Source organism: Dendropsophus ebraccatus, chromosome 8, assembly GCF_027789765.1.
Source record: "Dendropsophus ebraccatus isolate aDenEbr1 chromosome 8, aDenEbr1.pat, whole genome shotgun sequence".
In the NCBI taxonomy this organism is placed as follows: Eukaryota; Metazoa; Chordata; class Amphibia; order Anura; family Hylidae; genus Dendropsophus; species Dendropsophus ebraccatus.
In genome coordinates this window covers 10,940,046-10,952,528 of record NC_091461.1, presented here as the reverse complement: position 1 = coordinate 10,952,528, position 12,483 = coordinate 10,940,046, and the positions used below count along the sequence as shown (strand labels likewise).

At 47.8% G+C, this 12,483-nt stretch overlaps 1 protein-coding gene across 3 annotated transcripts in view; it reads right to left on the bottom strand.

Moving 5' to 3' along the window:
- The window catches only part of XPNPEP1 (X-prolyl aminopeptidase 1), a 55,553-nt gene that overhangs the window by 11,694 nt on the left and 31,376 nt on the right, over window positions 1–12,483 (bottom strand). Inside the window, exons 1-7 of one of the 3 annotated variants that reach the window (XM_069979805.1) lie at window positions 12,218–12,299; window positions 6,333–6,458; window positions 4,981–5,044; window positions 4,602–4,706; window positions 4,039–4,131; window positions 3,611–3,754; window positions 2,567–2,662 (exon numbers count right to left, since the gene is read on the bottom strand). In XM_069979805.1, coding sequence (XP_069835906.1) covers window positions 2,567–2,662; window positions 3,611–3,754; window positions 4,039–4,131; window positions 4,602–4,706; window positions 4,981–5,044; window positions 6,333–6,449 — 619 coding nt within the window. In that variant the 5' untranslated portion in view covers window positions 6,450–6,458; window positions 12,218–12,299. Of the gene's footprint in view, window positions 1–2,566; window positions 2,663–3,610; window positions 3,755–4,038; window positions 4,132–4,601; window positions 4,707–4,980; window positions 5,045–6,332; window positions 6,459–7,188; window positions 7,280–12,217; window positions 12,300–12,483 lie in introns of those variants that run through there. The other 2 variants (XM_069979804.1, XM_069979807.1) reach the window with 2 other exon arrangements.

Below are 12,483 nucleotides of genomic sequence, written 5' to 3'. Positions count from 1 at the left end.
CGGACGATTATCGTTCGCATAATCGTTAGCGATTAACGATCTCAAATGACCACTATTGCGAAAGACCTGAAAGCGTTCACTCATTTCCATGGAACGATAATCATTACTTATGATTGTATTTGCGATCGTTTTTTCTTCGCTATTTCTTCGCTACTGCGTTCGTATCTACTGCGAACGACCGAACGATGTCTTATTCAATGCGAACGATTTGCAAACGAGCAACGATAAAAATAGGTCAAGGTCTTATAAAGCGATCAACGATTTCTCGTTCGGTCCTTAATAGTTAACTGCATTTTAACCGAACGATTATCGTTTAGATTCGAACGTTTTAACGATAATCTGAACGATAATCGTCCGGTGGAATAGGGCCCTTAGTGTGTATGTGTGTGTCTGTCTAATAACAGTTCTGTATTGTAAAAGCAATCCCCCTTATCTCCTTTTCTGAACTACGTCCTAGCATGGGGGATCTTCTAGACTTGCTGGGACGTATAGTTTTGCTTAGGCCATGTTCACGCCTTGTATTTTTACACCCATAAAATGCCCATTTTACAGGTAAAAAAAGTCCAAAAGTCCTCAGACAGCCCTTTATTAAATACTTAAGTTCTATTGAGGTTACCTGTACTATTTTGTGCTTATTTTCCTTAATCTTTTAGGTTTCTTTTTATTTTGCGGATAACATTTTGGGGACAGTGGAACCAATTACAAGTTTTCCATAAAGTTATGGACTCAACATACAATGGTCGCCCCCAAACAAATTAAAGGGTTTGGCCAATATATAGTAAAATAGGTCAGTACAAAGTATTAGTAAGTGTGCTCAATGTATATACTGACAGCAGCTCCCTGTGTACTCACTGTATATACTGACAGCAGTTTCCTGTGTACTCACTGTATATACTGACAGAAGCTCCCTGTGTACTTACTGTATATACTGACAGCAGCTCCCTGTGTACTCACTGTATATACTGACAGCAGCTCCCTGTGTACTCACTGTATATACTGACAGCAGTTTCCTGTGTACCTCATAGAGCTAAAATCAGACTCCCATCCTCTAGGCTGGGCTGCCCTCCCCTGTTTTGTTTCTGTCCATAAAATGGCCGACATGGAGGAGCATGTGACCATACCCAGTCCCCTGTGTCCTCCATAGACTTATACAGGCTCAGTGGTGGACAATGGTGGGCGGGGCCTGGTCACATGCTCCTCCATGTCAGCAATCTTATAGACAGAAACACCACAGAGCAGGACAGCCCAGCCTGGAGGAGAGGAGTCTGATTTTAGCTGTATGAGTACATAGGGAGCTGCTGTCAGTATATACAGTGAGTACACAGGGAGCTGCTGTCAGTATATACAGTGAGTACACAGGGAGCTGCTGTCAGTATATACAGTGAGTACACAGGGAGCTGCTGTCAGTATATACAGTGAGTACACAGGGAGCTGCTGTCAGTATATACAGTGAGTACAGGGAGCTGCTGTCAGTATATGCAGTGAGTACACAGGGAGCTGCTGTCAGTATATACAGTGAGTACAGGAAGCTGCTGTCAGTATATACAGTGAGTACACAGGGAGCCGCTGTCAGTATATACAGTGAGTACACAGGGAGCTGCTGTCAGTATATACAGTAAGTACACAGGGAGCTGCTGTCAGTATATACAGTGAGTACACAGGGAGCCGCTGTCAGTATATACAGTGAGTACACAGGGAGCTGCTGTCAGTATATACAGTGAGTACACAGGGAGCTGCTGTCAGTATATACAGTGAGTACACAGGGAGCTGCTGTCAGTATATACAGTGAGTACAGGGAGCTGCTGTCAGTATATGCAGTGAGTACACAGGGAGCTGCTGTCAGTATATACAGTGAGTACAGGAAGCTGCTGTCAGTATATACAGTGAGTACACAGGGAGCTGCTGTCAGTATATACAGTGAGTACACAGGGAGCTGCTGTCAGTATATACAGTAAGTACACAGGGAGCTGCTGTCAGTATATACAGTGAGTACACAGGGAGCCGCTGTCAGTATATACAGTGAGTACACAGGGAGCTGCTGTCAGTATATACAGTGAGTACACAGGGAGCTGCTGTCAGTATATACAGTGAGTACAGGAAGCTGCTGTCAGTATATACAGTGAGTACACAGGGAGCTGCTGTCAGTATATACAGTGAGTACACAGGGAGCTGCTGTCAGTATATACAGTAAGTACACAAGGAGCTGCTGTCAGTATATACAGTGAGTACACAGGGAGCCGCTGTCAGTATATACAGTGAGTACACAGGGAGCTGCTGTCAGTATATACAGTGAGTACACAGGGAGCTGCTGTCAGTATATACAGTGAGTACACAGGGAGCCGCTGTCAGTATATACAGTGAGTACACAGGGAGCTGCTGTCAGTATATACAGTGAGTACACAGGGAGCTGCTGTCAGTATATACAGTGTGTACACTTACTAATACTGTACACTGAACTATTTTACTATAAAGTGGCCAACCCCTTTAATATCATGTGTAGTGGGAGCACTCTACCGCTACATTACACAGTAACAACACGGTTATACATTATAATATCATCACTTACATGCAACCTCATCCAAAGCAGTCAGGACGATATATGAAGCTTTCCTCTCCGCCATCTTGCTCCGAAGTGCTAAAACCTTATCCTGCCATGACTTTCCTGCGGATACAGTGACACACTTATTACCCCCTAAGTAGTTTACAACCCAGTATCTAAATTGTACAGTAAAAACAAAGGGTAGTCACAATATCTACAGTAGTCATGGATTTTTCAAGGGGTATTCTAGTTTTAAGTAAACAAATCTCAATCATAAAAAGTTCTAAATCTTTCTAAGATACTTAGGGAAGGATCTATTATCCAATGAAAGATGCACAGAGGGCGATTGTGCAAATATTTCATGTACTATCACTTGACTTACACATAAATTATTTGCATATCTGCTCACACCAGAGGCGGAGGAGGGCGAGCAGTGGGTGCAGTTTCTGCGTGTGCCACATTTACTTATATTTTCCCTGAAAATTTGAATGAAATCTATGCCAGGTCTTAACTGGTGCAGATTTCACTGCCTGCCCCCAGGGACGGATTATTACACACGTCATAGGAGATGTAAGACTTAATAAATTCCCACCCCCTCGCTTGCTGTGTGAAGGCCGTCATTCTTCTTTACACCCAGAGGCTGAAGACTTGTCCTGACCTAATACATCTTACAATTTAGGGTTTGATTCACTATTATTCCATCTAGATAAATAGTGTGGACTCCAGACTAATATGCTTTACTGCACTGTAGCAAATTATCAGGACAGGAGAGATTTTTCATTCATTATCAGCGAGCAGAAAAATTGATAGAATGAATGGCCCCATCTGTGCCTGTCTGGACACATCAACATGCGGCTCAGTTTATTCCATTTCCTTTTCCAGGGCTTAATACAATGATTTCAGCGTGTACATAAATGGAAACCAAGATGATGGTGTGAACAGAGCCTAATGGTGCACATACGTTTCCAATAGCTGCTGGATTCATTCAGCCAACAGCTCTCTCCTGTTCCCGGTATACAGGTGATCTTTCAGGTGTATGCTCATGAACCTCATGGCTGCTTCAATACAAACCAGTATAGTTGAGGCCCAGTGTGATGAGCGACTGACAGGGTCTCTCGGGGCGGTCGGTCCATATGGCATCTATAAGGTTTTCTTGAACAGGAACTAGGAGGTGACCGGCGTTCTTCAGGGCCAGGGACATGCTCTTCCACTGATCTGAAGAGCAACACAGCAAAATAAATAAGCTGTACATAGTCAAGGATAGGTGGGGGCCACATGATGTGACCTTAGCTGTCAAGGCGTGATGGGAATTGTAGTTTTGCAACAGCTAGAGAGCCTGAGTTTGACACCCTTGATCTAAAGCCACAAAGTTTTGCAAATCAGCCCTGACAGATGCCTGCTGGGAGCTGTAGTTCTGCAGCTTGGAGACCACTGCACTATTATTACCGATCCCGTAGCCGTCACATCTATTGCATTACATCAGAATATTAGATTATTACCGGTTTGGATAATAAATGGATCGACCCCAACCCGGGAGCCCTCAGGAAGCACGCTGATCAGCCAGTCCTCCTGCGTGGGGGTGTCCTTCAGGCCTGTCAAAAATATTATCCATCAATCCCAGTCATAAAAGGAAATCTCCGCCACAGCATAAAAAGTAGTAGGGATAAATGTATGAAGAGTTTGGGAGATCCTGGGGGTTTCAGAGAACCCCATCTCTTGGCATCTGATTACTGGTGGCTGAAAAAGTTGGATGCAGCCTATGGCCCATAGGTAAGTTTACACAGACAGATTTATCTGACAGATCTTTGAAGCCAAAGCCAGGAACAAACTATAGACAGAGAACAGGTCATAAAGGGAAGACTGAGATTTCTCCTCTTCTCAAATCCATTCCTGGCTTTGGCTTAAAAAATCTGTCATATAAATCTCTCTGTACCTATGTCTGTATCCATGTTTTCCAGGTAGCCTTAGGCTGCATCCAACTTCTTCAGCCACCAATAATTAAAGAGGTCGGGTTCAGACAAACCCGGTTAAGTCATCTCTAGTTAACTGCGTTCCTCCTCACCCATCTTCATGAGCGTCCAGTTGCCGTCCATCTGCTGCGCCGCCTGCAGGAAGTAGCGCCCGTCTGTCCACATTGCCGCGTTCTGTTCCGTAACTATCGCTGTACCTGTTCCCATCAGCAAAACAGAGACCCCCCCATCAGCAAGATCTGGGTCTAAACCGCACTGTGACTTACTCAAATACATAAACTACTGCAGGGATGGGGATCCTCAGCTCTCCAGTTATCGCAAAACTACAACTCCCATCATGTCTGGACAGCTAAGGCTTTAGCTTTGGCTGTCCATGCATGATAGGAGTTGTAGTTTTGCAACAGCTGGAGAGCCAAGGTTCCCTACTTCTGAACTACTGTATAGTGGATTAAGGGAATGTTTAATACTCACCTGCCGACCCATCAAACCCTGAGATAAACTCCCGTCTGCAGTCACAGGGGGCGATGTATTCACTCTGCAAGGGGGACAATGTGAGAGATGAGATACTGGGCTGTGATACACTGCTTGTATCTACTTCAGACCAATGAGATTCTTCATTTCCAGCCGGACCAGACTTTAATCAGCAAATATACAGCTAAAGCCCCTTTATCTCAAGGCCCAATAACTGGAAAGGAACGTTGCTAGAAACTCTCCTTCAGCCGATAATCGTCCCATGTAGAAGTGATAGAGATCATCCGAGGAGCAGGAAAGTGGCCAATCCTCGGCTGATCACGACTTATGTGCAGCTGCAGAATTCATGGCTATCGGCCGCACATCTTCCGTATGTCTCTCTATACTGTACGGTGGCAGACATTCCGCTTCTCAGAAATTTTGATGCAAAAACACAAAAATCTTCCGCTAACCCTGCACCCGTGAATCTGCCAATATCCCTGACTGCATCTCCCTATATCACATACTGGTTATACTGGTTCCCTAAGTGAATCAGATGTCAGGAAGACTATGAGCGACCGCCGGCAGTGAGGACATTTTATATAATCGTGTGCTGCACCCAGAAAAATCTAATAAAATCGTCCTCTACTACACAGTTACCTATACTCCTATCCAATCACATCTCTCACTCAGAGACAGACAATATGGCTCCTACGGGGGACTCCACTCAGCTCTCCCAGACTCCTAAATGTGACAGGATTAAAGTGGTACACTGGAGAAAAAAAATGTTTTTAAATCCACTGATGTCAGAAAGTTATATAGATTTGTAATTTACCTCTATTTAAAAAAAAAAACTCCAGTCTTCCAGTACTTATCAGCTGCTGTATGTCCTGCAGGAAGTGGTGTATTCTCTCCAGTCTGACACAGTGCTCTCTGCTGCCACCTCTGTCCATGTCAGGAACTGTCCAGAGCAGGAAAGGTTTTCTATGGGGATTTGCTGCTGCTCTGGACAGTTCCTGACATGGACAGAGGTGGCAGCAGAGAGCACTGTGTCAGACTGGAGAGAATACACCACTTCCTGCAGGACATACAGCAGCTGATAAGTGCTGGAAGACTGGAGATTTTTAAACAGAAGTAAATAACAAATCTATATAACTTTCTAATACCAGTTGATTCTCTGCAGTCCCCTTTAATAACCTGGGCACATCTATCTTTATACGAAGTGATATCTCAGGCGTCCATATATCTCTGAATAACTACGTTGATTTGCCATTCCAGAGTCTGGAAAAGTTGAGTAACTAGGTTTATAAGAGCGAGAGAGATGAGACAGACCCGGGGGCAGGACATCATGTCCCGGTCTATGGTGGGATTACCTGATGGGCGTCCCCGGAGGGCACGATGTAGGCCTGGATGGGATCGGTGACGCTCCGGGAGGTCTTCATCGTCTGCCGCAGCTGGCGCAGGAGTTCCGTTGTTATCTTTGGCGCCATTTTTAATGCCTGAAAAGACATTTATATAAAATTGATAACCGAGCTCACACCAATAAATCCGTCCAATGATGTAAAATCGGAGGCGTGACACAATATAGGACCCCGTTCCAGAGGATATACAGACATACGAACCAATGCTAGTGATCCGCTATATACTGGGGTCCCGGGGTGTAGACCATAAAGCCGCCACATTCTATGCCCCATTATGCGCACACTCTAAATTTAAAGGGTTTCCAGGACAATGATACTGATGGCGGCAGAGAGATGCAGTACCAGGCGCGGCCACTACAGGATGATGGCGCTGCACCTGGTAAACAATAAAGGGTCTGTATACTGTAGGTCAGGGATGGGGAACCTTCAGGAAAAACTACAACTCCCATCATGCCATCAGCCGGTGCCTCCCCACCCCTGATACTGCTCATTGCTGCAGGTTCGTTACAATTGCATCCAGCCTGGACTCTGATACATCATAACAACCCATGAGAGCAAACAGTCATACCCCACCCCAAAAAACAAAGAAATCCCCCCAATATATCACTCATAGGATAATATACGAAGAGTCAGGACACCCCCTGAGCCCCTTAAAGGTACAGACACCCCAAGACCCCTCACTATCAACCATTACACACACTATATAGTACAGTAGTATAATAACCCCCCACCACTCCATGGTCATGTGACCTCTTCCCCTCCCCCGCCCCGTCCTGCGCCCCGTCCTGCGCCCCCCAAGTCTCCTCACCATCAACTGACACCCCGACTTCCTCTCAGCTCAATGGAGCCGCTCGCTGCGCTGCCGGTGACGCGGTGCCTGCCGGGAGCTGTAGTCCGGACACACACTCCTCCCCACTCACAGCCGTCTAACAGTGAGGAGGCAAAACTACAGGTCCCGGCATGCATCGCGCCCGCCGTGTCCTGTCAATTGTGTCCAGCGTGCGGCGGACTATGGACGGGACACAAGGACGGATGAGTTATTGTCTGTCTGAGCTGCCGAGGAACTACAAGGCCCAGCGGGCATGCTGGGTGTGTGAAAGCTGATTTTGCCTTGTGAAATGTGGGTAGGTGTCCTGGGTGCTAGGTAAAGGGTGGAACTACAGGTCTCAGCATGCCCTGACAGGACAGTCTTATAATACACTGTATAGGGGTGTGGGCTGAAAACACGGATCCTGGCCTGTCCACACAGCTGAGGGTTTGGTACAGTTGCTTCCAGTCTAGAAAATCAGGTTCGGTAAGAAAAGCGCAGAGAGACCCCCAAAATACACCCACCAATATCGCCCCCCTAGAAACCCCGATATACACAGCACCCACCAGAGACCCCGATATACAGCACCCCCCAGAGACCCTGATATACACAGCACCCACCAGAGACCCCCGATATACACAGCACCCACCAGAGACCCCGATATACACAGCACCCACCAGAGACCCCCGATATACAGCACCCACCAGAGACCCCGATATACATCACCCACCAGAGACCCCGATATACACACCACCCACCAGAAGCCCCGAGATACACATCGCCCACCAGAGACCCCGATATACATCACCCACCAGAGACCCCGATATACATCACCCACCAGAGACCCCGATATACATTGCCACCAGAGACCCCGATACACATCGCCCACCAGAGACCCCGATATACACAGCACCCACCAGAGACCCCGATACACATCGCCCACCAGAGACCCCGATATACACATCACCCACCAGAGACCCCGATACACATCACCCACCAGAGACCCCGATATACACAGCACCCACCAGAGACCCCGATACACATCACCCACCAGAGACCCCGATACACAGCACCCACCAGAGACCCCGATATACACATCGCCCACCAGAGACCCCGATATACACAGCACCCACCAGAGACCCCGATACACAGCACCCACCAGAGACCCCGATATACACATCGCCCACCAGAGACCCCGATATACACATCACCCACCAATATCGCCCCCCTAGAAACCCTGATATACACATCACCCACCAGAGACCCCGATACACAGCACCCACCAGAGACCCCGATATACACAGCACCCACCAGAGACCCCGATACACAGCACCCACCAGAGACCCCGATATACACATCGCCCACCAGAGACCCCGATATACACATCACCCACCAATATCGCCCCCCTAGAAACCCTGATATACACATCACCCACCAGAGACCCCGATATATACAGCACCCACCAATATCGCCCCCCTAGAAACCCCGATATACACAGCACCCACCAGAGACCCCGATACACATCACCCACCAGAAACCCCGATACACAGCACCCACCAGAGACCCCCGATATACACAGCACCCCCCAGAGACCCCCGATATACACAGCACCCCCCAGAGACCCCGATACACACATCGCCCACCAGAGACCCCGATATACACAGCACCCACCAGAGACCCCAATATACACATCACCCACCAGAGATCCCTGATATACACATCACCAACCAGAGACCTCGATATACACACCACCCACCAGAAGCCCCGAGATACACATCGCCCACCAGAGACCCCGATATACACATCGCCCCCCAGAGACCCCGAGATACACATCGCCCACCAGAGACCCCGATATACATCGCCCCCCAGAGACCCCGATATACACATCACCCACCAGAGACCCCTGATATACACATCACCCACCAGAGACCCCAATATACACATCACCCACCAGAGACCCCCGATATACACAGCACCCACCAGAGACTCCGATATACACATCGCCCACCAGAGACCCCGATATACACATCACCCACCAGAGACCCCAATATACACATCACCCACCAGAGAGCCCGATATACACATCACCCACCAGAGACCCCAATATACACATCACCCACCAGAGACCCCGATATACACATCACCCACCAGAGACCCCGATATACATCACCCCCCAGAGACCCCAATACACAGCACCCACCAGAGACCCCGATACACAGCACCCACCAGAGACCCTGATATACACAGCACCCACCAGAGACCCCGATACACAGCACCCACCAGAGACCCCGATATATACATCACCCACCAGAGAGCCCGATATACAGCACCCACCAGAGACCCCCAAAATACATCCACCAGAGACCCCCGATATACATCGCCCACCAGAGACCCCAATATACACATCACCCACCAGAGACCCCCAATATACACATTGCCTACCAAAGACCCCCAATATACACATCACCCACCAGAGACCCCGATATACATCACCCACCAGAGACCCCGATATACATCACCCACCAGAGACCCCGATATACACAGCACCCACCACTTGGTACCCCCATATACATCACCCACCAGAGACCCCAATATACATCACCCATCAGAGACCACAAATATACACAGCGCCCCCGAGAGACCCCAGTATACACAGCACCCACACCATGGTACCCCCATATACAAATAATAGGAGACTTGCTGCTGATGTGTTGGATGTAATTGTAACAAACCCTCAGCTGTGTGACATATTAGGCCTCGGGGTGATACAGAACATGTAGATATTGGGGATCCTGAGCAGATATTTGTGCAGACAGCGTAACTGATAAACGAGGGTCCTCAATCCCCCACAATGCATCACATGGTCCTGGGCATCAACCAGGCGCACAAATCCCCCATAATAAAAGCCGCCATCTCAGTCCTGGAATAGCAGAAAATAAGATGTTAGTGATTACTGTGTCACCCAAATATACCCAGGAGAGCAATGATCTGCAGAGGACAGGGAGGGGGGACAATGATCTGCAGAGGACAGCGAGGAGAGCAATGATCTGCAGAGTACAGGGAGGAAAGCAATGATCTGCAGAGTACAGGGAGGAGAGCAATGATCTGCAAAGGACAGAGAGGAAAGCAAGGATTTGCAGAGGACAGGGAGGGAGGGCAGTTGTTTGCAGAGTACAGGAGAGAGAACAATGTTCTGCAGAGTACAGGGAGGGAGAGTAATGACCTGCAGAGGACAGGGAGGGAGGACAATGATCTGCAGAGGACAGGGAGGGAGGACAATGATCTGCAGAGTACAGGGAGAAGAGCAATGATCTCCAGAGTACAGGTGAAGAGCGATGATCTTTTGAGTACGGGGGGGGGCAATGATCTACAGAGAACAGAAAGAGAGTGCAATGATCTGCAGAGGACAGGGAGGGAGGACAATGATCTGCAGAGTACAGGGAAAAGAGCAATGATCTCCAGAGTACAGGTGAAGAGCGATGATCTTTTGAGTATGGGGGGGGGAGAGTGCAATGATCTACAGAGAACAGAAAGAGAGTGCAATGATCTGCAGAGGACAGGGAGGGAGTGCAGTGATCTGCAGAGGACAGAAATGGAGAGATTTCCGAGGGATGGACCAACACATATGCAAACCCCCCAACGCTCGGCATTTGATGTCCGATGCTGCAGAAGATGGATGCAGCACTGCGGCCGCCTGGGGAACACGGACGCAACTTTTTAATTTCTTTTTCTTTTGTCACTTTTTCAAAGTTACCAGAAAAGTTGGTGAAGTTTAGCCGGTGAATGTTGTGACACGTCGGGGTGCAGAGATCTATACCTCCATATCTACCATTACTCCGCACACCCAGGATTGGCCGTCCTCTCATCCAGAATAAGGCAGCGGCCGGGATCACACATCACTGGGCCGGAGGGATACGGTAAGTAAGATGGATCACAGCCAAACCCAGAAGCTCCAGCACATGGCGGTCACCAGAAACCCACCTGAGGATACAGACAGTGGGGGTCACAAGCCGACCCCCCTCACTGACTGGTCTATTCCCGAGCACCGGCCAGGCATGAAACACTGGAGGCGGCGCCCAGGGTGACAAAACCCCTCCCCTCTGTAACACGGCTCCATTGATTCTAATGGAGCCACGACATAGAGGAGAGATTGTCACACTGGCGGCCCAGGCCCACCTCCAGTGCTTTATGCCCAGCCGAGTGGCTGGGCATAAAGAATCCTAGAAATCTTGCAGTTTTCGTTCTCACCACTAGGCCTAAAACTAAGCTGAGACTTCCTGTTGTGTCTGTGCTGATACAACATTCATGTCAAGGAGACAGACTCTGCCTATTGTCCTCTATGTCCATAAAGCATGTCACTAACTGCTGTAATAAAACAGCTCAGGCAAGATGACCGCCCATACCATAACTATGTACAAGAATTTAAAATTTTCAGATTTTTGCCTGTAATCAGAAAAATAAATCTAGACGATTAATGAGATAGCTCAGCAAAACAAATTTTATATTTTTTTTCAAATCAACTGGTGCCAAAAATATGTAATTTCCTTCTATTAAAAAATCTCCAGTCTTTCAGTACTTATCAGCTGCTGTATGTCCTGCAGGAAGTGATGTATTCTCTCCAGTCTGACACAGTGCTCTCTGCTGCCACCTCTGTCCATGACATTTCCACCTCTGTCTAGACTAGAGCAGTAGCAAATCCCTATAGAAAACCTAGTGTCCCGTCATCACTTTCATGCTGCCTCATCTACAAGTCATTGGGATCACCTGTATGGATATAGGAGCAAGAAGAGAAGCTACCCAGGACCTCCTTGATGACTCGTGCTTCAGGCAGCATGAAAGTGATGACTGGTTCCCTTTAAAATGCATCGGTTAGAAAATGATTATAATACAATAATTTCTGACCACTGTTTCTCCAGATGTTACAAAACCACAACTCCCAGCATGCCCAAACAGCCATTGGCTACTCAAACATGCTGGGAGTTGTAGTCTTTCCACAATTTGAAGACCATAATGAGCAGATAACTCTTACCCCTTTAAGATCCGGTCGTCTTGGCTCCTTGATGGTCACAGGACTTGTACTTTACTCCTCCTTAGCCGCTGGCTCAGTGAACCTTGAACATGACATGGATTTTCGTTAATATCTCCATATCACATGTGACCGTGATTAAGGCGTCTTCTTCTCTATGTTATTCCGCAAGTGCTAAGTCCAGAACATTATATATACACAGTATATAGAGGTGAAGATTCGAGCGCTATCACTTTAAGTTTGCTGAAAATGTATTTTATGTTAGAAAG